Genomic DNA, 27,368 nt, shown 5'->3' on the forward strand with positions numbered 1-27,368 from the left:
ACAAATTCCCCTGCTCCATCTTCCAGATTCTGATGTATTTAACTGGCCTTTTGTGGGGCCCGAACTGCTATAGTTTTTAATCCTTTGTAGGTGATTCTAATCTTCAGCCAGGATTGAGAATTATATATAATTATAATTATACAATTATACTGACAGTATAATTAATTGAATGCAAAATTCTGTATTGAGTAATTTTGTTGTCTCCAGCTTAATGGCGTATCCATATTTTGCGGGATTTCTGAAGGAGCTGCCTGAGTTCCAGTTGCTCTGCTAATTGAATGAATTTGGAAACTCATTCAAATTCAAATGCTTGACCTGAACCCTCGGGCAGCGCCGTTCCCAGTGGGGAAAGAGACTGTTTGGAGACAACGCCCTCCAGTGACAGCACTCGGGAACTGTTGAGAGGTCTGGGTACACCCTTGCTTCCCATTGATTGTTCCTCTAAGAACAGGGGTGCTCTGAGCCCGTTTCAGCCTTTGAAAGCTCCCTTGAGTTCGTTGTACGTTTGTCCTTGCCCAGATGTATCGGCAACACGCCTGGAGGCATAAACGGGAACAAAGCTTCAGATGTGTTCTTGACTGTCAGGAGTAACAGTTGCAGATAAAAGCTGCAGAATTGCTCATCAATACGGGGAAGGCTGAGCAAAACTGGAATTATTCCGGTAACCTAACAGAAAAAAATAAATAAACATGTCAATAGTTACAGGGTATAGGAGGGAGGGAGAGTGTAAATTCATAGCAAAACATTTAGAACATTCTGTTTAGCCCCTTCCCTTGTGCGGGGGCGGAAGTCTGAGGCGAGTGGGGTGCACTGTGGGGAGGGGCAGCAGAGCAGAAGTCTCACCAGGGTAGACAGGGCCAGGGGGCCATGCTGAGCCCTGGCCCCAGGAGCTGGCAGGTGAGAAGAGACTCATCTCTGTAAATAATGCTTGAGAGTCCATCTGAGCCCCCTGGGAAGCTTGTCCAGAAAGCTCCCGGCAGGTCCCATTCCTATCAATTCTGGTTCAAGAGGCCTAGGAACCCGAGAGGGTTCTGAGAAGCAGTGGCAGGGCCTGCCGTGCATCCAGCACCTACTTGGAAGCAGGTGTGGAAGGAGGACTGTGCCCTCATTCAGTCCTTACAACAACCCTCTGTGATAGATGGTACCATCCCCATTTTACAGATGAGGAAACTGAGGCTCGGGGAGGTGATGTGGGGTGCCTAAAGCACCAGAGCTGGGCAGTGATGGAGCCTGGACTGCAGTACCCTGTTGCGGGCGATGAGGAGGAGCTGTCACAGGAACAAGCCAAATCCTGCATTAGGAGGCTCTGGTCCTCGGAGCAGGACCAGAGAAGAGGTGGACCTGCATGCCTGGTCCACAGCCCTCCTTGGGGACCTTCTGTTCTCCCTAAGGAAAGGGTTGGAGTCAGGTGGAAACGTAGGAAGGAAGAGAAGGTAGAGAGGGGAGAGGAGGCAGGACCAGCCACTAGGCAGGGGGCAGTCAGAGCTACCAAGGCAAAGCGCTGGTGAGCGGGAGGGTGGGGGCCCAGGGTCTTTTCTGCTTCCTCCTCAGTCTTTCCCCTCAGGCTCCTTTTTCCTTCTAGAGCTTTTCTTTTTTCTTCTTTCTTTCCTTTTCTTTCTCTTTCTCTCTCTTTCTTTCTCTCTCTCTTTCTCTCTTTCTTTCTTTCTTCTTTCTTTCTTTCTTCTTCTTTCTTTCCTTTCCTTTCCTTTCCTTCCCCCCTCGCTTTCTTTCTTTCTCTTTCCTTCGACAGAGTCTGGCTCAGTTGCCAGGCTTGAGTGCAATGGCGCAATCTTGGCTCACTGAAACCTCCATTCCTGGGTTCACGCCATCCTCCTGTCTCAGCCTCCTGAGCAGCTGAGATTACAGGCACCTGCCATCATGCCCAGCTATTTTTTGTTTTTTGTTTTAGAGACAGGGTTTCACCATGTTGGCTAGGCTGATCTTGAACTCCTGACCTCAGGTGATCCACCCGCCTCAGCCTCCCAAAGTGCTCGGATTACAGGCGTGAGCCACTGTGCCCGGCCCCATGTTTTTTTCTTACTTCTCCACCCTCCTTGCTTCTTCTTTCTTCACTTCCCCTTTCTTAGAAGAGGGGTTTTCTCCTCCCTCACAGATCCAAGGCATGCCCTCACTCCTCACAGGATGGCAAGGAGAAATGATCAATTGCTTGAGTAAAGAAAAACATCAAAATCAGACCCGTCTGCAGTCAGAATCCACAGCAGTCCTCCCACAGCACAGCACTGCCTCCGCCGGCGGCCTTCCTTCCCTCGGAACTGAGCCCGTCCAGGGCTGCAGACCGGCCTGCAGTCCCCGGTGGCAACAGCACTTAGCGGCGCCTCATGTTTAATGCAAGCAAGCTTCGGAGACAGGAAAGCTTTCAAGATACAGCTGAAGATACACGAGCACTGCCCTTTGCAGAGCAAACACGAATGTACAAAACCAACGTGGGTTTTCCTATTTTACAATAATTGTGTTCTCATCTGTGCAGATTTAAGCAAACCGCTTCTGTCAGAAGAAAGGAGAAATCTATATCCAAGGGCCTCTGTGGCCTAGAGAGGCCCGAGTCACCTCTGCTTTTTGAGTCTACTAGTAATTTTAAAATGAAAAAATTCCGGCTGGGCGCGATGGCTCATGCCTGTAATCCCAGCACTTTGGGAGGCAGAGGCGGGCGGATCACCTGAGGTCAGGAGTTTGAGACCAGCCTGGCTAACATGGCGAAACCCCATTGCTACTAAAAACACAAAAAATTAGCAGGGCGTGGTGGCACGCGCCTGTAATCCCAGCTGCTCGGGAGGCAGAGGCAAAAGAATTGCTTGAACTCGGGAGGCAGAGGTTGCAGTGAGCTAAGATCGTGCCATTGTACTCCAGCTTGGGCAAGAAGAGCGAAACTCCATCTCCAAAAAGAAAAACGAAAGAATACTAAAATAGGTTATACAATTTGTAGTTGATTTGTAAATGCTCATCATTAGCAAGTTAATATTTTTAGCACAAAAGAGATAATGCAATATAATTGTGCTAGTTACGAGCTAATTACAGGATTTGTAAAAAGTAATCATTCCTAGTGTGCTATAAGTAATGGGACACAGGTGTATAGCTGTATTTTGAATAAATTCTTTAACCTGTTAGGATGTGATTCCTTTGGGAAAAAAATCTAAAGTAGAAGTCTTTTGTGTGGCTGTGTTAAAGTGTATGATATTGATGACTATGAATGTTTCCCTTCTGCTAACATAGACACTCTTGTCTCCAAACAAGTTCAGCTGTGCTTCCCACTCAGTCATTCATTCTGGATGGTTGTGTTAGCATATCCATGTCCTCTACCCTATCTTCAGAGTGCTTAGGTTGAAAGGCTTTATAAATACCACGTGTCTAGTCCAATACCCTTTCCTCAGCTATCTGGACCCAAAACACCATGCCAAGTCAATGCAGTGCTATAGAACTTAGGATTTTTTTCCCCCTCCTGAATATTCCTAAATAACTCAGTGTTTTAAAAGACTCTGATGTATCTTGGAGAAACGGCTGATCCTAGGACTGGGGCAGGAAACATAGGAGATGAGCTGGGAGTATTTTGTAATCTCCAAAAGTAAGGAAGTACTAAAAAACAAAAAGAAACAAACAAAACACCCATATATTGATGGGGGTATGTTAAAGAGACACAGGAACCAACTGAAACTGTTCCCAGAGGCGAAACCTGGAACAATTTGATCAACAAAACCAATGAAATAGTGTTAGATTATAACCCAAAGTATAAGATAAATATCCATCAGTTTGTATTGATATAAATGATTGGATAAATACAGGGTTTGGGACACAAATCTTCCTTGCAGAATAATTCCAGTTTTTTGCAGATACCCCACCCTCAAGAAGGTACAGTATTAACTCCACACTTCTGAAGTGTGAGCTGTTTACAATGACTTTGCTTCCGAAGAATACAGTGTGGAAATGGGAGGGAAAGAATAACTTTACAGTGGAGAAACCTGACAAATACTATTTCAGCCAGGGGATCAAACCCGACATCATGCTGACAGTGTGTACTCTTGATAAGATATGACTAAAATCACACTTTATCTCTGTATTCGTTCTCTGTAACATCCACAATCCCAGTCTAATCATGAGGAAAACATCAGACTAATTCCAATAGAGGGCATCCTACAAAATACCCAACCAATACTCCTCAAAACTGCCAAAATCAACAAAAACATGGAAACTCTTAAGAACAGCTGCAGACACTGCAGAAAGCCTAATAGCAACCACTCCTCAGAGGTCTGAACACCAGCTCTGCAGGGCCCATCCCCTAACCTTCTAGGTTCTGCTCATCTCAACTCCTTTCCTTTGAATCCTCCAGCTTTAGAGGTGGTGCTGCTTCCTGCTGTTTTTAGCCCAGTATTACACTAATGTTCCTCCTTTGCTAATTCCGCCCTCCAACACCCAATTGCCTGTATAAATTTCCTCTGTTGAAATACCTTGTGTGGTTTCTGTTTTCCAAACTGAGCTGTGCCTGTTACAGTGCTTGGTACCAGGAATAGGCCCTCAGGGATGGGCATTTGGAGATTGATTTGATTATGTGCTTGGTTTTAAATGCTGGGCTGAGATCTTTTCAATGGGAATTGCTATGCTAGTACTCCATTGCATTTGGAGGCATAGTGATTAAGTTGTCACCAGTGATTGATTGAGATGAAATGCCTATGGAATCAAGTGCCTTGTGGGACCATATAGCTTTTCACACCAAGAATGAAAAGGACAATAGGCATAAACTGTCATTGTCCCTTGATTATCCTAATGGCAGTGGTAATTACCACTACAAAGCATTGGAGTGGGATGGCATCTTCTAACTGGAGAGATTACAGAAAGGAAATCGCTAGCTCAGGTTTAAACTTCTAAATTCAAATCTAAAACAGAGCACTGAGAGGCTCTATGGCAGCCCTAAAATAATGTTATTTTTTTAGTCACAGGACCAATCTCATACAAAAAAAAAACATAATTAAATTGTGTGGGTTATAAAATTACAATGTAAGTTGAACTCATAGACTTGCCCTTGACTCTTATGAGAAAATGCATTGATTGGGTGAGTGGGCCTCTAGGATTTTGAATGGTCACATCTGGGTAGATGTGAATAAAGCTGAAAATCTTGAACCCAAGGCTTCTCTGACAGTGGAAGCTTTTGTCATTTAGATCTATAATTAGAGTCAGATCTTAGCATGTTCCAGGGGGAAACAGTGAAGTCTGACCTGGGAAGAATTAGCTTTTATTCCAAATGAATGACAACATCTTGCTAATTGATTTAGGCAGAAATCTGAGGATTATTGTGAGAGGTGTCAAAGGAAGATAAAATATAACATTAAATCAGGCCAATGTATCGACTTGGGTGGACTTATCAGAGTCTGGACTTACTGTGTTAGCTCATCCAACTGGAAGTGGCTCTAACCGTTTTCTTAGCTGAGTCAATAAAATATATTTATTGGTGGCCTACATTCAGTGAGCTGAGATGACAGAACTTCTTGGGCTAATGTAGAAAAAACAATCCATAGATTTAGGGAGATAGGAATGCAAATTTACATGGGGGCATGAACACCCAGCCATATCTCCTGATGGGGTGCAGGTGACAATCTCTTCTCTGAGGTACTAAGAAATATATTAATGAGGGGAGTACCAGCCTCCCTGGAAAGCTCTGTGGTGGATCCCCTCACTAGATTGGGGTTAACAGTGGAAGATGCTGCCACTGAGATGGGTCTAGTCAGGAAAACAGCAATTATGTAATAGAGGTTTCAGCAGAGGGAATTTCATATGGGAGTTGGTTACATCAATGTTGGAAGGCTGAGTGAGGAAAATGGATTATTCACTGAGGTCATCCAGAAATAATAACCCAGGAGGCAGCTACTACCACTGGGGCTGACAGAACAAAGGGAAGAGGCTGGGGTTGCAGAGCTAGAAGCTTAGGGCCAGGGCGCTAGAAATGTAGAGCTCTGGTCTCTGAGAGGGGGCATGCCATGCCGCTGTTGCTGCATTTGACACCAGAGGAGGCTGGTTCTAGGAGGGTTTAAAGAATGCAGAGCCTAGCCAGGCTCAGTGGCATGATCCTGTAGTCCCAGCTACTGGAGAGACTGAGGCAGGAAGATTGCTTGAGCCCAGGAGTTCAAGGTTGCAGTGTGCTATGATCATTCACTGCACTCCAGTCTGGGCAACATAGCAACAGACACCCAGTTTAAAATGTGTGTGTGTGTGTGTGTGTGTGTGTGTACACTATATATATGTGTATATATATATAACTGTATATGTATTACATATTTAAAAACATATATTTGTATATACAATTAAAAATAAATTATATATATGTATATGTATGTGTGTATATATATATATATGGAGGCTAAAATCAATTGCTATGGACCCATTGCTGAGGTGATACAGATAGGAACAATAACCTCAAAGGAAGGAAGTTGCTTCTTCCTCCTCCTGTTCCCCTTCTCTGGAGCCTCTTATTAGCCAAATGTAATAGAAAGCCAGTTAGTAAAGGAGAAATCTAGTTCGTAGCATCCTAGCCTAGCAACACAAAGCAGTACACAGAGGAGTGGATTTGGAACCGAAGGACAAGAGCTTAGTAAGCCCCACTGAACTTGCCTTATCCCTTGTACTTTAAAAAGCAAACCTTTCCAAGACAGGGACTTTATTGAAATCCCCTCTCCTCATCAGAGCCCTACAAGATTTAGTGAATATCTGTTGAACTTCACGGGTGATGTTACTATAGCCTTCGACAATACAATACATTTTGGACCTCAGACCTCAACATTTATGAAACCAGCACTCAATCGTAGTGTTTTATGTGTCTAGCTGAAAAGTTTTTTCCACTCCAAGCAGGATCATTTAGGAAAGTCCTGTCAAGAGAGTAGAGCCTGCCTTTGTATAAGTGGAGTAGCTTCTTACTGTCAGTGTTTTGATGAATAGAGGTACTGAGGGGAGCCTAACTGCTCCTGTAAAAAATATATATATCTATATATATATTTTTTTATTTAAAATCATTGTTAAGAGGCAGGGATCAGCTTCCATGGTGATGTAAGGATTTCTGGAGAGTTTGTAGATAAAAGCAAGGTCTTTAAAAATAACACAGGAACCAGTAGAAAAACTCAGCATTTGCGCCTATCCAACATCTTTCTTAACCTAATAAGGCTGACAGTCAGCATCTCTGTTAGAAGAAGTTAATGGTATTAGCTGAATGATTGATTACACAGATCACTGGAGGAAGGGCCAAAACACAATGGTCTTATATCAGAGTATAGCAATGGCAAGCTGTAAAATGAGGACAAAGAAATTTTAATAACGACCTTAAAATGGTGTTGATATTAAAATGCTCAGCCTGGAATTATCTATGTCAAATTAATTACACTTCCCTAGTCTTTTCCTTTCCATTGAAATAAAAATGATAATGAGCAACATTACTTCGCAAGATGTATATCAGCAATTTCTGAGTAATTTCTTTGAAATACTGAGCTCAATGAATGTAAATTATATTATATGCTATGCATCAAAAGACTCCAACCATTAACTACTGTGCAAAATTATTTTTATTTCAATGTCAAATTCCAAAGAAAAACACCCAGAAATTTCTATGCACGTTTGCATTTACAGCTTTTATTATTTTTAGGATGTGGTTTTGAACCCAAATTCCAATGAGTCATATGTACTCTTGCCAACAGTATTTTCAGGGAAAGGCTTACTTGAAGCTGCATGACATTGGATCATTTTATGGAAAATGTAAGTCTTTATGAAATGGAACCTGTTTGTTGTCAAGGAGTCCAAGCTACATTACTAATGAGGTAATATTTTATTTTAAAAGTAGGTGTTTTCTTCTCAACTCCATTTCTGTGGGAGCCCAACACCAATGCAGCTTAAGGAAATGATAGTCTCTTTTCTAATCATTTCTAAAACAAAATGGAACTAAAGATCACAGGACAAAAAATTGAAGCAGCCCACAAAGAATATAGAACCATAAATGCTCTGTGACTTGCTACATTGTTGATAAGAGCAACAGGATAAAGAGATTTAAGTAGAAGAGCATACTTTAAACATGGAAGAATAATGTGTAAGGAACAGCTAATTTGTTTCTCCCCTAGAAATCTCCAGTACATGGCTCTCTTGGGAATTCTAATCAATTAAAACCCTACATGCTATTCTACTTGTGAGTGGAATAAGGAATACATTTCTCATGTTATTATATAAATGAATCTCATCTTCAGGGATTTGAAATATAGCTTTATCCAGAGTCTAGTGAATTTGTGTGTCATCTCATCTTTCTGCATTATAGTAAAATTGATTTTATGATTCCTTACTCATAAATCACAGGCCTGCAGCCATAACAGCCTTGGAGATGCTTTTGCTTGTCTTGCCTAATCTCACAGGCTGGGTGTGTCTCTTGTTCTTTCTTCTGAACCACATCTAGCTTTTCAGCTTGCAATTATAATTATAGTTCTCAGCCTCGAAAAAGAGTGGCTGTCAGACCCAGGTCATGTTCCTGGCCTGTTTGGATCCTCTAAACTGAATACCATCCCGGACACCTTTAGCACATCATTGGAAGAAATTAATAGTGTGATCATGATGCAAATGAATGCACATCACAACATGGGTACCATTATGAACTTACAGCTACAAAAATCAAAGGATATCTTCCCTTTCCCCTTACTCTCCCCTCTGATATAAGAACAAAGTGACCCATGGTGGTGTTTAGATTTCTGGCAGTCTGCTAGGGGTTTTACCTTCATGTAAAGATGTGGTTCTTCAATCAAGAGAAGTATAAAGTATTACCTAATATTAAAAATATATATATTCCCCCACTTTTTTTAAAGACTCCCTGTCAGTTCCTCAATATACTGAGTAGCCCAACTAGAACGTGGTCCCCAACCTCTTTGGCACCAGGGACTGGTTTCATGAAAAACAATTTTTGCACGGACTTGGGGATGATTTCAGGATGCAACTGTTCCACCTGAGATCCATAAGGCATTAGTTAGATTTTTATAAGGAGCATACAACCTAGATCCCCGCATGCAAGTTTACAGGAGGGTTAATGCTCCTATGAGAATCGAATGTTGCTGCTGATCTGACAGGAGGCGGAGCTCAGGTGGTCGCCTGCCACTCACCTCCTGCTATGCAGCCCAGTTCCCAACCGGCCACGGACTGGTACTGGTCTGTGGCCCGGGGATTGGGGGACCCGTGAACTAGAGTGAAGAGGAAAGTCGTAATATAAAATCATAAGCTTGGGCAATATAGTGAGACCGTATCTCTACAAAAATAAAAATAGCTGGCCACGGTGGCACCTGCCTGTAATCCCAACTACTCAGGAGGCTGAGGCAGGATTGAGTTGAGGCTGCAGTGAGCTGATAGTGCCACTGCACTCCAGCCTGGGTGACAGAGCAAGACCCTGTCTCGAAAAAAAAAAAAAAATTTATAAAGCACACTGCATTGGGAAATCAGGTAATTCCTTGAAGCCACCTCAGGAAGACTAGGTACGAAGGAAGCAGAAGTCTCTTGATCTTGCTCCCTGGCAGGAGTGAGCTCTGGCCTGTCCACCTGCCTTCTAGCCTGACTCCAGGCTTAGATTTCTAGTCTGACTCCAGGCTTAGGAATGGGTGGGAGTTGTGGGATGATAACCCAGTGGAGGTCTACACATCCTATCTCTCCATGCATATCTGGCACGTGGCTTCTGAATTCATCTCCACCATCTCCATCAGCCTAGGTTGGTTCTCTCTTAATTGGATATGCAAGCTGCTTTGTGTCCCAAACCAGGAGAGAATAAAGAATGCTGTCAAAAGAGCACTGAGTTAAAAGTAAGGAGAAAGGCTTGGTTCTACAAATGCTTTAGCTGAACCAAATCTTACCCCTAATGTTTGGGTCATTTTAAAAGTCCAATTTAATCTTTTGGTTTTAGTATTTCAGTTGACTATGTGCCTTCTCACTATACAATAGTTTTAGAGAGAGATCACAAATCACAAGCTAATTGCTATTCATCAGCTGAGAAGATATGGGCCCAAAGCACTGTTCTTTGGGCTAGTGCTTTATACCGACATCAGAAGAATGAAGTGAAAGGCCACAGTTAAGCATGGCAAATACGATAGGATGCAGAAGTTTCTGGCCAGGTTGACTCTGTTGTCATTATAACTTCTTTTTTTTTTTTTTGAGATGGAGTCTCACTCTGTTGCCCAGGCTGGAGTCCAGTGGCGTGATCTCTGCTCACTGCAACCTCCACCTCCCCGGTTCAAGCGATTCTCCTGCCTCAGCCTCCAGAGCAGCTGGGATTACAGGCACGTGCCACCATGCCTGGCTAATTTTTGTAGTTTTAGTAGAGATGGAGTTTCACCATGTTGGCCAGGCTGGTCTCAAACTCCTGACCTCAAGTAATCCGCCTGCCTCAGCCTCCCAAAGTGCTAGGATTACAGGTGTGAGCTACCGCGCCTGGCGTCTGTTCTGGTTATAACTTCTGAGACTATCTGGCATATCTCAAAAAAAAGTAAGACTATAACCCAAATGTAAGAATAATACATATATAACATACTTAAAAGTAAGAATACGCAGGCAAGGCTTGAGTTTCAGATCTTCCTGTTTAGATGATTTGCTATCTTCCTTCCTTTCCCTGGGGCTCACACCTTTTGGGTCTTGTTTCTCTAAGTGTTCACCAGTGTGCACTGTAATTTATTTTTGTAAGCACCACACCAAGACTGACTTCTTTAGGGCTGAAATCATTTTTTTGTTTTCCCAGCACCTTAATACCTGGTTCATAGAAAGTTCTTGAGAAATGTGTTAAATAAACAAAATTCTTATTTGGTTTGTGGATGTCCTATTTCTGATACATTTTTAGAAATGATATAACAGAGAAATTTCTAATGCCCACAATAGTCAAATCAATGAGAGTAGTGAGTATGAATGAAACAGGCTTAGATGGATCTCCCTGAGGTGGGTAGTGGGGTATATTACCAAATAAAGTTAAAACTGATTTTCTGGAATCAACCCAAATGCCCATCAATGATAGACTGGATAAGGAAAATGTAGTGTATATACACCGTGGAATACTATGCAGTTATAAAAAGGAAGGAGATCATGTCCTTTGCAGGGGCATGGACAGAGCTGGACGCCACTATCCTCAGCAAACTAATGCAGGAACAGAAAACCAAACACTGCATGTTCTCACTTATAAGTGGGAGCTGAACAATGAAAGCATATGGACATAGGGAGGGAAACAACACACACTGGGGCCTGTGCTGGGGGCGGGGTGGGGAGGGAGAGCATCAGGAAAAATAGCTAAAGCACGTGGGGCTTAATACCTGGGTGATGGGTTGATAGGTGCAGCAAACAACCATGGCACACATTTATCTATATAACAAACCTACACATCCTGCATATGTATCCTGGAACATAAATTAAATAAAAAAAAAAACAACAAACAGAAAAACTGACTTTCTGCAAGGTAGTCCCTAGGTAACAACTTTATTGCCATAAGAACAACTATAAAACACTCCATTTCTTCTGCATCATTCAGCGTTAAACAAACTCACATGCAGTGTTTCTGCTTGCTTATATCTGTTTTATTTTTGGAAGAGAGGTATAGATTTTTACTTGAGAGTTACTCCAGCAAAACTTCAACTTTTACGGTTTTATGTTAATTCTTTAAATTCCCTTGGGATTACTAGTGTTCTAGCTAAAACACTGCTGAATTCTTAACAGTTTGAAGCAGGTTTTGGACTGGGGATCCAATTATGCATTCCCAAAACGCAGTTTTCTTTTGAAGTAGCTTCTTTTGAAGGGCAAGGAGGGTGATTACAACTCTTCAATGTCTAAACCTTGCCTCTTCCATCCTTTCAAACTATCATCTTTATTTCCGTCTAAAGTGATTTTGAAAAGAATCTTCGGGTAGTTGGGATTAATCACTGGATTTTTCTCTTTCTGGCTGTGCTGTGTATTACATGTTTCTTTGTTTCCTATTCAGAACCTCTGGCAAATACTCAAGTGAACAGGGTAAGTCTAGAGTCTAATTGTTTTAAGTGTCAGCTAAAAAGAAAAGTTTTAATATGTGTTAGAAAAATACTAAGAAATAATGCTTAGAATAAATTGTTTTTCTGGGCCGGGCCAGATGGCTCACATCTGCAATCCTAGCACTTTGGGAGGCCGAGGCAGGTGGATCACCTGAGGTCAGAGGTTCAAGACCAGCCTGATCAACATGGTAAAATCCTATCTCTACTAAAAATACAAAAATTAGCTGGACATGGTGGCAGGCACCTGTAATCCCAGCTACTCAGGAGGCTGGGGCAGGGGCAGAGTTGCAGTGAGTGAGTCGTGCCTTGTTTCCAGCCTGGGAAGTGAGATCTGCCTCAAAAAAAAAAAAAAAAAAAAAAAAAAAAAAAAAAAAAATTGTTTTTCTGAGACATTCCTTCTTTTTTTTTTTTTTTTTTTTGTCTGTCGCCAGCCAGGTGAGTCACTGCAAGCTCCGCCTCCCGGGTTCACGCCATTCTCCTGCCTCAGCCTCTCTGAGTAGCTGGGACTACAGGCGCCCGCCACCACGCCCGGCTAATTTTTTGTATTTTTGGTAGAGACGGGGTTTCACCGTGGTCTCGATCTCCTGACCTCGTGATCCGCCCGCCTCGGCCTCCCAAAGTGCTGGGATTACAAGCGTGAGCCACCGCGCCCGGCCGACATTCCTTCCTTTTGGGCAGTGATTATTAAGAAGGGAAGTGGAAGATATATATGAGGTTTCCCTGGGGCAATTTTTCAAGCTACACATCTCTCCTCCACAAATAGATATATTGCTTTTTGTTTTCTCCCTAGAATACTACAGAGACCCCATTGATTGTAGTGTGCCATATCCCTTTGTGTGTTGGGGGTGCAAAAAGTTAAGAATTGTTTGAGGTTTATCATTGGATAAAATGTTCCCAATTAGAATTTTACAAAAACATAAGACGTTTTGTTTAAATTACATTATTTATTTTTTAGATCATCCCTCTTAGTCCTGCATGCATTGTTAGCACAAAAAGTTGAACTTGATCACAACTTCCTTTGAAGAGAGAGTAGGTACACAATGACCATCTGAAGAGTTTCTCCACGGATGGACCAAGAATTCCAGACGTTGGTAACACTGTCAGTAACCTACACAATATTCAATACAAAAAATTTACCAAATATCCTGTTTAATGTAAACAAGGCAGGAGGCAAAACAGAGTATTACAGTAACACTATTTTACAGGGCCCAGAAAATGTGATTATCTACCATGTTTTAACACATAAAGTGTCACAATGACATGCACATTTAATTTACTATATAACCCAAAATATAACCATATAATGTGGTTTTAGCACTTCACTGTAACTTCTTCTGTCAGTACTGATGGACTTCATAATTAAATGGCAATTGTATATTAATGCAATAATTTATGGAAACATTACCATGAATTTATGAAGTAATTCCATAATTTGTGCCCTGTAAAATTCAGTGTAACAATGTTTACACTAGCAACAGTGTAAGCAAGCTAAGAATTTTGGTCCTTATATATATACATATATACACATATACACACACAATAATGTACAATTAAACCAAAAAGCTATGAATCCACTCACAGCTTCCATATTGCACAAACAGATATATTATGAGAAAGTTACATAGTTATAAGGTGAGTACTATATGGCAATAGGCTAAGACAAATCTGAGTTCAATCAAGTAAAGAATGTGGCTCATAACTAAAAACAAACCCAAAGACTATATTGTTAGAAAGTTTTAAAAAATGTGCATACTTATTGATACAAATGTGAAGCAAGGCTGAAATTCACTTTGGAACTTGCTATGGCAATCAATTGTTATGATGGTGCTTTCCACTCAACATAGTGCATTTTAGTCACTGTTTTTGCAAGTACTGAGTAACAGAAATATTCAGCTGTCAACAGACGGTAAGAAAAACTAGTGATGCAGTATAATGTTTCACTAACAAATTGAACTCACTGTGAGAGCTTCTACTGGCTCTAGGTCTGAACTAAATATAAAAGAAAAAAGAAGGGAAGAAAAACAGAAACTTAGAAACAAATGAAATCTTAAGCCTTAGCTGATTACAAATTAAAGTCATTACAATAACTTAAGAAAATTATATTTTCAGAAGCAGCATACACATACACAAATATAAGAGTTAAAGCTTTTCTGAGCTTGGTTTCATGGATTAGTTATAAGGTCCCATAGTGAAATCAAGGATAAAAGAGTATTTGGTTTCAGAGGTAATATCATTGCTACTACACCTATTGAGCACTATGAAAACATTAAGAAATATCTAATATCTCTTAATGCCTTAGTTTAAATACTCGTATATCAAAGTAGACTGTTACTACATCTAGAAATGGAAATGTCGAAGTGTTCCTTGTATGAAGTGATTAAAAAATACAGCAAACTGAATAATGCCTTCACATCATTCAAAATGATTTAAACAAAATCACGCACAAAATCACTATCTCCCATTTTTGTGTTTTCTTTGTTTTACTTAATAAATTTCTTAGAATAAGCTAACAAAGATTTGCATGAAATTAGAGGTTTAGTCTTTTTGTTGTTTTAACAGTGGTAAGCATTCTAGAGCTGAGGCTATTCATAATCTTTTGATATTTTGTTAATAGCAAAAACAAACTATGAAATAAGCCAGAAAAGCTAACACAACAAAATGAGCAGATAGGAGTAAAACAAGCCTCTATGCACATGCCACACAATGTGTATATGCAAACATGCTACATAAAATAACTTCCTAGAGGGGGTAGTGACAGTTCCCTTCAAGCTGGAACCTTTGATAGCCTGTTCCCCCAAATATCAGCAAATGAAAAGATAAAGAAAAAAGTGCTGCGGCTTAACATGTCAAATAAAAACAAACAATAGCTTAAAAGCAGTATTTGAGTGATCAGCATCACTTAAAGGAAAAATAGAAAGTGGACTGGCAAACACGATTTTGTCAATCAAGTACAAGCATGCTGTGCCCAGCGCAGCTTTGCTGAACTACAGGTTCCTACATGTACACCCATTCACATACATACCCAATTTCCCCAAATCCTTTAACACGTAAACAGGACATTTAAAAGTCTGTTTTCTTTAATCTCTTTAGAATCACTTAAAACAAAAGACTGAACAAAATAGAAAAAAATGTAAACATCGAGGAGCCACTGGCACTTTGATTGCTGCCAAGGGTTATCAGTCAGTTCCCCACCTAGACACCACCATGCGTTTCAGTAAGAAAATCAAATTATAAAGCAATTTTCTGAGAGGGAGAGAGGGGGGAAAAAGGTTCTCAACCCAGTACATGTTACTTAGCTTAAAAAAATACAATTTTAGCAAACACTATCAATGGTGAGCATAAATTCAACACTGTTGCGAAAATGACAGTTTAAATAAACTGGGACCCACACATGAAGAAAATCACTAACATGGCTATGTGCACAAAAGAGTAAAAGAACATTTCTTTAAAAATATAGATATATTAATCAAGAATTTATCATATTAAATTGTTATTCTTAAAAAAGCTGAAGAAAGTTAATGGTGCTCTACACATTTTTATCTCCTATAATTAATTCATTCAATGGTTTCTGAATTGTATTTTTTTCTCATTTACAGTTTTTTTCATATTTTGTTTGATAAGAATTCTGACCTTAAAAAGTTATAAAATTAGTGATTTTTTTTTGCTACTTATTAATCCAAAAGAATATAAGCATTTGAGTCCCAGAGAATGTCAAAATGCCTTGCTACCTAAAAGGATATTAATATAACAGAAATATCATCAAAGTCATGACATCAGAAATATTGCAGCTTTTCACACAGTCATTAGAAATGCTTATTTCCTGAAGTTCCTTTGATTGTATCCTGGATTCAACAATGTGCAATTTTATATATATAGAACCATTATGATAAAGCCAATGAAAACAACATTATACAACATTTCACCAAGAATCTCCACTCAATAGGTTCTTAATGGTTCTGTCCAGTTTACAGCAATACTTCGTTTAAAAAGGCTTTTTATCCTCTTGTGGCTGAGTGGAACTGAATCTTTTTTGATGAAATGTACACAGTAGTTCTGTTCCCCTAGTTACTTGAAAGATGTTATTTATGGTGTGGAGGAAGCGTGATATTTCACGAATGCAATTGCCGCCAGCTCCTTACAGAACTCTTCTAACACAATCACACCCTCTAGCAGTGTGATGTGGTCAATACTGGTAAGGGAAAAACAGACAATAAATCATTTCAAGATCTCAGTCGATCATTAAGTTCACTGAAACTTTTGGATTTAAAAAAATATAAAACACTAACTTACATAGGGCCTTCAGGTTCCAAACCAAGTAATCGCTTTCTGACTAACAGAAGCTTGGGAGTAAAGTCTTGAATACGCTGGATTCGAAGCATAAGGTCTCCAACAACCTGCATCACAGAGGCAAGGCACTTCAGTTCCTAAAATCAGCTACACAGACAATCTCAGGATTTAAAAAAAAAAAAAAATCTTCATTCCCTACTATTTAATAAAGAATGTAAACTTTCACTACTCATATAATCATCTTTAACCAAGGACTCATACCTAATTCTTTAAAATAAAAGTTACATATTATTTAAAATAATTTTAAAAATAATAGTTCAGAATGTATAATATTACTTTTAAGCAGTAGATATATTTTTCATTATGTGACACTAATTGCATACAATGATATTAACATATTAATTGCACAGATTTATCAATCCTAGCAAATATAACAGAACTAGTAACTCACCCTGACAATTACAGAGAAGAGAGATCTACAGCCGGGAGCGAGGTTCACGTAAGGATCCAAAAGGTACTCGTGGATGTGTGGATGAGGGAAGAGAGAAAGTCTAGATAACACTGAGGTTACCTGTAAGTTTACATCATATGGCTATGGAGAGGTAGAAAAACAGAAAGGCATTGAATAATAACGTATACCTGAGCGCTTAATTTACTATTTCAATTTGTCCTTTTAAGAAAGGAGAATCTGGCCAGGCGCAGTGGCTCACACCTGTAATCCCAGTACTTTGGGAGGCTGAGGCGGGCGGATCACCTGAGGTCGGGAGTTTGAGACCAGCCTGACCAACATGGAGAAACCCCGTCTCTACTCAAGATACAAAATTAGCCGGGTGTGGTGGCACATGCCTGTAATCCCAGCTACTCGGGAGGCTGAGGCAGGAGAATTGCTTGAACCCGGGAGGTGGAGGTTGCGGTGAGCCAAGATCACGCCATTGCACTCCAGCCTGGGCAACAAGAGCGAAACTCTGTCTCAAAAAAAAAAAAAGAATGGAGAATCCACCAACTTCCTCCCTGCTCCGCATGCTCTTCTGCAATGAAAATATCTACAACTAAACTAGCTCTCATCATCTCAAATTACATATATTGCAGGCCTAAAACTTTAAAGATTTAAAAAGCATATAAACATATAAAGACAAATACGTGACACAGAATGTTTATTTTATGCAGGTTGATTCAATTAATGAAATTGTTCAAGGGGTCATAAAAAAGCACCAGTGTGTCATATATAATATTAATTACAGAGGACCCATTGAGCATAAGACCAAAAAACAAGAAGGGAAGATATCACATCTTTTTAAATATAGTAATTTTAGAAGTGATATTCCTCACCTCAGATTATTCAACTACTACCAATTCCCAAAAACACATATACAGTAAAATAAAGTCAAATCAGAGAACGTTGTCAGCAGAATGAAAGTACTTGGGGATAGAATCGATGATGACCCCTATGCCTCAAAGTGAATGAGAAGGTTCAAAATGGTGATTACAGAGAGGGATCATCTCATTTCTTGCCTGAGTATTAACTTTCCCCAAACAACTGTCTATCTGTGTACAGTTCCTCACACTTGTTTTGTATGAAATAGCACGATTTTACTTGAATCTAGTTGTCTGTTTATTCTTCACAGAAAGGGGCTTTACAGAGTTATGTCAACATCAAAGCAAAAGGCACACTACACAAGGAGTTGCTACTACTTGCTCAGAACTTTCAATAGAAACCTCTCACCCCTTCCAGTTTGCTTCTTCTAAGCAGCCAAAGGAAACGGATTGGTTGCAACAAAACTAACTACAGTGAGGAGGCTGCAGAGAACCCAGGTGGCAAGAGTGAGACAGACGCTGCAGCACAGTGGAGGGAAGAGGGAGTCAGGACCGAGTGCAACATCAGCCAGCACAGCGGAATGTTTTACTCTCAGCCACTGAACAACCTGCAAAGCCTTGATCACAGTGAATAGCAATGAGGCAGTCAATCTCTGGCATTCAGTGGAGAATGCTCGGGCATGCGCCAGTTCTGCTACAGACTTCGGCATTTTACTGTCTTTTGAAAATCACCACAGCTACAGACGCTGTGATGAACATGTTTTGTTACATAAACAAAAACTCTCAAGTCCTATGCTGTAAGGCCCATTTTAGTCTTTCTAACTTACTACTAGATTCATGAACATGGATTTTTTTAAAGAATAGAAACTGCTCCGAGTCATTTTTTTTTCTTTCAAAACCTAGCTGTAAGGAAGGTAATTGAAAGGAAATCTGCATTCCCAGTAAAGGATAGTTTAAGAGCAAATTCTCCTACTTGGTAATACTTGGGGGCTTTTGGGTATTTTTTATTGACATAGCATGATTGTACCTATTTTGGGGGTCCATGTGATATTTTGATACATTTCACAATGTGTAATGACCAAATTAGGGTAACCGGGACATCCATCACCTCCAGCATTTATCTTTTCTTTCTGTTGGGAACATCACAGTTCTCTTCTAGCTCCTTTGAAATATACAATATGTTTTTGTTAACTAATTTTCCTACTGTACTACTGAATACTAGAACTTATTCCTTCTAACTGTATTTTTGGACTCATTAACCAACTTCTCTCCATTTCTCCTCCCTTGATAATATTTACAATAGAATAGCCTTCTCTGAGACTCAACTCAAAATAAACAATGAATTTACATTAAATTGTATTTTAGGTATGAAGGAATCATTTACAAAAAAATAATTTAAAAGAATGCATTTAGTAAAAAAAAAAAAAAAAAAGTAGAAAAAAAATTTAAAATACAACTCAAGTCCAGAATTGTACATGACTCTTCAATGCAGGTAGTTAAGATTTTTAGGTCACTAAATTTTGCCATCTGCAGGTGCTTAAATAAATAAATCAATACAATTTGGCTTTAAACGAATATATTACTATTTAGACTTTGTATTTTCTCTGTGTGGTGTTACTTTGGTTTGCAGTTTATTTTAACATAAATCTAGGTCATAGGTTGCTTAAGAAATTTAAGGCTGACACAGATTATTTCTTAATGTAGTAAAAATGAAAATAAATTTCAACAAGCTAAACTTGTTTCACTGTACTCTGAAATGGTCTCTACTTCCTATTGGTAATAACTTTAAAACAAGCTGGCCTTTTTGGAGGTTGTTGGTACTTAAGTGTTTATATCTATGATTTGGGGTCCCTTTATTTTATACTTTATACAGTATTTACCTGAAAGGAAAGCAAGCCAGATTTCTCTGACATGCCAAATGGACTTGGCCCATGTTTTTGGACTGAACTCAAATTTTGAGATAATAAACTTTGACTTAAAAAAGTAATATCAACTTCACTTTAACAATTAGAAAATGTGACAAGTAGCTAAGTTACTTGATCAAATTCAAACTCATCATGCTCAGGGCAGGGACAAGATTTGGACTCCTTACCATGTTCCCAGTGTTCTTTACATTCTGCTATGAGCTTTAGTATTTTCATATCTTTTTACAATCACCACCATTACAAACAATAGTAAATGTTTGTATTATGAATTTTTTTTAAATTAGCATTGTGATAACACAATAGTGTTATGAATACTTGATACTGTAAGTTCTCAATTATGCATGAAGATATTAGCCACTTGCCAAACTATTCATATTAAATGTTTAATCTCAGTCAGGTTACCTAGACTCTATTAGGAATACATACTAAGAAAATGCCCTGCAAAGAGAAAAACAAAAGAAAAAGAAAAAAGAAGAAAGAAGGCCAGGCATGGTGGTTCATGCCTGTAATCCCAGGACCTTGGGAGGCCAAGGCGGGTGGATCACCTGAGGTCAGGAGTTCGAGACCAGCCTGAGCAATCTGGTGAAACCCCGTCTCTATTAAAAATACAAAAATTAGCCAGGCGTGGTGGCATGCGCCTGTGATCCCAGCTACTTGGGACACTGAGACAGGAGAATCGCTTGAGCCTGGGAGGGAGAGGTTGCAATGAGCCAAGATCACACCCCGCACCCCCACACCGGGGGAAAAGAAAAAGTTGGGTTCTCAGAAAAAAAAAAAAAAAAAAAGAAACAGGGAGAGAAAGAAAAAAAACTACAAGCAAGTATCACTATCAGCAAAAATGTTTAGGAAAGAAAGAAAATAAAACTAGGCCAAAAATGCTTAGCTTCCTAGGACTCGTGTTTTATCTCTGAGATCAGACTATACCAAAAAGGCTTTGAAAATCAAGGGTTTTTTTGTTTGTTTGTTTGGTTTTTTATTTGGTTTTAGAGATGGGGTTTCACTATGTTGCCTAGGCTAGTGTGCAGTGGCTATCCTTAGGCACAATCATAGCGCCCTACAGCCTTGAACTCCTAGGATCAAGCAATCCTCCTGCCTCAGACTCCTGAGTAGCTGGGACTACAGGTGCACCCGGCTCAAGAGTTTTAAAAATAAAAGGTTTCAGACAGGGCTCCATAGCTTACTAGCTGTAAGTCACATAACTGAAACCAAAGATTCCTCATTTGTAAAATAATACTAGAACTCTGTCTTGCCTATGATACAGGGTTACAGGAAGAATGACTGAAACAGTCTATGAATCAGCTGTGTGCTATGAAGTGCTATCTGATGAAATTGAAAAGTATTTTAAGTATTTCAGATACTGTTTTCAATGTATCCTTTTGTGCCAGCACTCTACAAACTAGAGAAAAAGTGCTCAAGTTTGAAGATTCAGGGTGGAGCTTTCAATTCAGAAATTACTTTTTAAAATTTAGATTTTTTTTAGTACTTTCGGTCAAAATATCTAAACATTACTGTCTTGATACTCATTGTTATTACCTCTTGCTTGTTAGCTTAATCAGATTTAAACTATGCCTAGCAAACTGGCTCAAAAACAAAAACAAAAAACAAAAAAGCCACAATAAACTGATGAATCCTGGCTACCCAGGAGGTTTACACAGCCATGATGTGAGGCCACAATACCTATTAATAGTCAGATTTTTATACTTTGCTTGTCAGGTTTAAAACAACCAACCAAGCAACACTAGAAATACAGCACATGCTATTAAGAGGTTAAAAAAAAAAAAAAAAAAAGGACCTGGTTTCTTACACAGATTACCGTCAGAAACAATGCTGACTAAACTCTAACATAGTGAAATACTTCTTAGATTACAATTTCTTTATTTAACTTTCTGGTTATTGAAGACAGCCTACTTAGTAAATTTCTTTTACAACTCCCTATGCTCACATAAATATTTAACTAAAATGTTAAAAAAGAACACGTACTTTAATATACAATTGCAAATTAATTCCAAATTGGTCCACTCAGTTTCTACACTGAGGAAAGTACTATGCTAGTTGTGTTCTTTCAGGTTTAGATTCTAATGGGTCAAGCATTTCAAAGCTTTTTTTTTTTTTTTTTAGACAGAGTCCAGCTCTGTCTCCCAGGCTGGAGTGTAGTGGCACCATCTCGGCTCACTGCAAGCTCCGCCTCCTGGGTTCACGCCATTCTCCTGCCTCAGCCTCCCGAGTAGCTGGGACTACAGGCACCTGCCACCACGCCCCGCTAATATTTTTGTATTTTTAGTAGAGACAGGGTTTCACCATGTTGGCCAAGATGGTCTCGAACTCCTGACCTCGTGATCCGCCCATCTCGGCCTCCCAAAGTGCTAGGATTACAGGCTTGAGCCACCGCGCCCGGCCTTCAAAGCTCGCTTATCACTACGCTTACGAGCCAATGAGAGATGGAAGGAGGGATTCCATAATCCCAAATTTATTTCTCCTAACAGTTAGATGAGATGTACATAGCAACCTATCAGCTGATGGTGATTTTTATCCACCTTTAAAGGAGTACATTAACCTTTTCTATTTCACCTCTCCCTTATGAAAATGAGGATCGTTTACAAGCTTTGTCTAAAGAGCCAGGTTCATCTAACACTATTCTGTAATTTTATTGAGACCAGAGTGTTCAAGATTCAATCTGAAATGACATTTAGGGTCTTCTAAATCGAGCATCTGTATTTGTACTAAAGGTACTAACTAAAAGGCTAAGAAAGTCATAAAAGGAAAGCACTCCTAATCATCTCCAAAATGTGTTAAGGATATTAAGACAATGGCCTATCATGAGAAGTAAAATAAACAAGCAGCTGTCAGCCCAAATAAATGTTTTTAACATACAGACTGCATCACAAATCTGCCAGTTGTTGGCAATCAAGCTTCAAGAAAAAGTCACCCAGTGGAAAAAGAAAACAATAAAAGTACTTTATTGAAGATCTACTAAGACTTGAGATGATTCCATGGTGAATGGCAACAAAATAATATGAAAATTAGTATTTTAAAATGTATTACCTGATCAAGAATTCTTCCCATTCTGTCAAACAGCACTTTCAAAAAATGACCTTCAAAGAAAGCTGCTTCTAAATTGCACTTTTCCAATGCTTTTGGAGACCCAGGCCACTCCCATCTTAAGCAGACAGCACAGTAGTCTCGGAACTAGGGGGAAAAAAGCATGTGAATCATTAAAGAACAAAAACAAATTAAGATGAAATAGAAATGATTTCCTCAAATAGGCATATGAAAAACCACTTGAATGCAGAATGTCTGCTATGTTTGAGGTGCCAAGGGAGAGGGGGAAGAGATGACTCAGATCTTTCTGTGACTAGGGGCACAGGTAAGATTATATTAACTGCTGCTACCAGTATAAGTTGATGAAAAAGAGACATATTTTAACTTTACTAAAATACCCCTAACAGCTCTTTCCTTTAAAGGAATTTAACTCTTTAGTTACTTTTATCACCGATTTAGAGGACATTTAAAAAGCAAAGTCGGACCTAGCCAAGTTTTCAAATTTATTCTAAAATGGTATATACCATAGATGAATTGACGCATGTTATTTGAGAAGACAAGCCTGACGTTCCTAGAATGGATGCACACTAGTACACTAGGCATGATGTTATGATAGGATCAAACAGTGCTACTGACCAGTGCTGGTCCTCAAAGTGTTTACTACTGTCCACAATGAGATGAGGACAAAAAGCAAGAGCAAGCACTTAAAAACGTTCCTAACAATTTGACTATGAAGAGTTTTATGTCTGTTAACTCTATGAAATAATCAGGGTTTGTATTTTGTGTCTTTTTTTCTTTTCATTTTTCTACAATAGGAATTCTTTTTTTTTTTTTTTTTGAGATGGAGTTTCGCTCTTGTTGCCCAGGATGGAGTGCAATGGCGCAATTTCGGCTCACCACAACCTCCACCTCCCAGGTTCAAGCGATTCTCCTGCCTCAGCCTCCCAAGTAGCTGGGATTACAGGCATGTGCCACCACGCCCAGTTAATTTTGTATTTTTAGTAGAGATGGGGTTTCTCCATGTTGGTCAGGCTAGTCTCGAATTCCTGACCTCACGTGATCTGCCTGCTTTGGCCTCCCAAAGTGCTGGGATTACAGGCATAAGCCACCATGCCTGGCCAGGAATTCATTTTTATTGCATTTACAAAAGTGTTGGTCTGTGACAGATTGGAAATAAAAAACAAAACAAAACAAAACAAAAAAAACACCCTGGTCTTTCACTACAGATAGTTATCAGTGAAACAGTGTGAATATTTATAAGCAAAAGAATAGTTCATTTAATAAAAATGAATTTTAAAAGTCTCCCCCAATATGTAATTTACTTGAATTGAAACAAAAGAAATTTAAAGCACTGTTTTCTTCTACATTCCTTCCCTCTTCAGATTCTCCTTATTTAATAAAGCAAAATTACTTTGACTTCTCTAGTTTAGAAATTACCTGAAATTAAAACAGAAAATGGTTGGGGCGGTGGCATGAGCCACCAGGTCCAGCTAATTTTTGTATTTTTAGTAGTGACAGGGTTTCACCATGTTGGCCAGGCTGGTCTCCAACTCCTGACCTCAAGTGATCTGCCCGCCTTGGCCTCCCAAAGTGCTAGGATTACGGGCGTGAGCCACCGCGCCTGGCCCAAATCTCAATTTTTAAGAAATCATTTTTACATTAACACTTCCTATATTCTGACTTATAATTTCTTGTATCTTTTGGTTTTTCTAATATTTCTGAAACAATTATAGCTGCATTTGTAATCACAAAATGGAAATGAGAGAAACTTTACAGAAAGAATAAAAGCAGTTTAAAAATCCAATCAGTACTGCTGAAAGATGTATTTTACTTTTATTGCCTTTACTTGATTGTTATTTGAATGTTACTTGCTACTCCATTAATTTATTCATGTATTAATGCAGATGAATTCATGTATTAACGTGGACTTGAATTAAAGTATTATGAATTAACTATGTGCATATGCAGATTAGTTATATATAATAGCATACTTCAATACAAAGAATTTAAATAAAAATTAAATGTACATTTTTCAGATTTGAGAATTTTTAAAATTTAGACTATATAAATTTTAAAATTCTCTTTCAAATTTTGAAATATTTTATTCTGGTTATTTATTCAACAAATACTGAATAGTTACTGATACTGTAAAATGTATAAAGCTCTAAGCTACATATTTTGTGGGATTTAATGGTAAATCAAGCATGAATCCTACCCTCAAGAGACTGACTATTACCTTATAACCCCAAGGCAAGAAACAAAACACAAAGGACCACAAAAGATGAGACATAATGCCATGAGCATGAAGATGAGTAGTTACCTTTACTGTTGGGAAGGGAGAGGAGGAAGAGGGTAAAAAGAATAAATCACGAGCTGGCATTTATTCTGGATGTTGAAGACAGTGTAGAAATATAGATATCAGATGGTGGGTGAGAAATAAGAGGAGAACCTTGTAGGCAAACAGAATAGCATCAATAAATGCATGTAAATGTTATATTTGGATAGCAAGCAAAAGTCATAGTAAGAAATACAGAAAAGCAGGCTGGAAAATTGATCCAAAAGGATCCTTAATTCTAAGATTTGATGTCTAAGTATTTATACTTCATGAGTTAATAAAGAAGGGGTTCTCAGATCCACGCTTGAATGAGATTAATCTGTTAATGGCTTCTAAGCAGAAGGAACAGGCTCAGGAAACAAGTTATGAGGCTACTGTAATCCCGGCAGAGGTAATAAAGATGTAAACTAGGATTCTGAAAGCAAAAAGCAAAAATGGAGAAGGGGCAGACAGGAGAGATATAGTAGGGGCAAAACTGATGCAACTTGGCAATACACTAGAGGCTAAGGAGAATAGAAGATGAATGAATCCCAGGCAACTCTGCAATACAAACCTTGAATGACCAGGAGAATGGATGTGCCACTGGCCACAGCAGGAAACAAAGGAGCAGATGCAGTTTTAAAGGAATCAATCATAAGTTCCGCTTTGGAAAGATAAAGTCTGAGGTCTTAGAAGAACATCTAAGTGGCTGAGGCTAGAGCTTTGGGGACACCTCAGATAAAGAATTCAAGACAGAAAGCATGTTAAACCAAAAGAATATCAAAGGAATGAAGATAGAAAAGAGGGCCATTGATAGATATTTTTGGTTTTTTGGCCACATCATAATATGGTGGACAGAGTAAAAATGACACCTGACACCTAAAAGCAGCAGCAGCAAAGAATGATGCTGCAGAAGCCTTAAGAAAGGAGAAAGTTTGAAATGGCAGGGGCTGGGGTGGGGGGTGGGAAGTGGTTTAAACGAGTTCAGCAAAGTTACAGGACAGACGCTCCATACACAAAACCAGCAGTATTTCTACATTTGGAAAGAACAATCAGAAAATGAAGTTCACAAAATAATTTCACTTACAATAAAGAATACTTAGGAATAGATTTAATGAAGGAAGTGCAAGACTTGTACACTGAAAACTATGAAATTCTGTTGAATAACACTAAAAAGAACCTGAGTAAATGGAAAAATATCCAGTGTTCATGAATTGGAAAACTTAATATTGTTAGGATGGCTGTACTTCTCCAATCAATCTACAAATTCAATGTAAGCCTTACAAAAATTTCAACTGCTTTTTTTTTTTTTTTTTTTTCAGAAATGGACAAAGTAATCCTAAAATTCACATGGAATTACAAGGGACTCCAAATAGCCAAAACAATTTTGAGAAAGAAGCAAGTTGAAGGATTCATATTCTCAATTTCAAAACTTACTACAAAGCTGCAGTAATCGAGACAGGGTGGTGCTGGGATAAGGACAGGTACATAGGTCAGTGGAATAGAAACGAGAGTCCTCAAATAAACTTTACACTTACAGTCAATAAACAGAAAATAGCCTTTTCACTAAGTGCTGCAGAGACAACTGGATGTCTACATGTAAAAAAATGAATCTGGACCCCACCTCACACTATATACAATAATTAACTCAAAATAGGTTAAAGACCTAAATGGATAAATTAAAACTATGAAACTCTTAGAAAGAGACTTAGGTGAAAATCTATGTAATCTTGGTTAGGCAATGATTTCTTAGGGATGGCACAAAAAGCACGAAGAAAAAATAGTTAAGTTGCACTTCATCAAAATTAAAAACTTTTGGCCAGGTTTAGTGGCTCACAACTGTAATCCTAGCACTTTGAGAGGCCAAGGTGGGCAGATCACTTGAGGCCAGGAGTTCAAGATCAGCCTAGGCAACAGGGTGAAACTCCATCTCTACTTAAAATACAAAAATTAGTTTGGTGTGATGGCACAAGCCTGTAACCCCAGCTACTTGGGAGGCTGAGGCAGGAGGATCGCTTGAACCCAGAAGGCGGGGGTTGCAGTGAGCCGAGATTGCGCCACTGCATTCCCGCCTGGATGACAGAGTGAGACTCTGTCTCAAAACAACAACAACGAACAAACAAACAAAAAAAACAAAATTAAAAACTTTTGTGTGTCAAAGGACAGGACACTATCAAGAAAGTGAAAAGGCAACTCCCAGATGGGAGAAAATGTTTGTAAATAATATATCTGATAAGGATCTACTATGCAGAATAGTAAGGGACTCTTACAACTCAATAATAAAAAGACAAATAGCCCAATTAAAATACAGGCAAAGGATTTATTTTTTATTTTTGGGGGACAGGGTCTTGCTCTGTTGCCCAAGCTGGAGTGCAGTGGCACCATCAGTGGCTCACTGTAACCTTAAACTCCTGAGCTCAAGCAGTCCTCCTGCCTCAGCTTCCCCAGCAGTTAGGAATACAGGTGCATGCTACCACA

General features: G+C 39.2%; 1 protein-coding gene across 1 annotated transcript in view; it reads right to left on the reverse strand.

The window, feature by feature from the left end:
* Positions 1-12,923: 12,923 nt before the first annotated feature.
* The window catches only part of FHIP2A (FHF complex subunit HOOK interacting protein 2A), a 43,670-nt gene continuing 29,225 nt past the window's right edge, over positions 12,924-27,368 (reverse strand). Inside the window, exons 14-17 of the mRNA XM_032177026.2 lie at positions 22,580-22,723; positions 16,750-16,890; positions 16,302-16,405; positions 12,924-16,200 (exon numbers count right to left, since the gene is read on the reverse strand). Of these exons, the coding sequence (XP_032032917.1) occupies positions 16,095-16,200; positions 16,302-16,405; positions 16,750-16,890; positions 22,580-22,723 (495 nt within the window). The 3' untranslated portion in view covers positions 12,924-16,094. The remainder of the gene's footprint in view (positions 16,201-16,301; positions 16,406-16,749; positions 16,891-22,579; positions 22,724-27,368) is intronic.

Source organism: Hylobates moloch, unplaced genomic scaffold, assembly GCF_009828535.3.
Source record: "Hylobates moloch isolate HMO894 unplaced genomic scaffold, HMol_V3 SCAFFOLD_3, whole genome shotgun sequence".
Lineage (NCBI taxonomy): Eukaryota > Metazoa > Chordata > Mammalia > Primates > Hylobatidae > Hylobates > Hylobates moloch.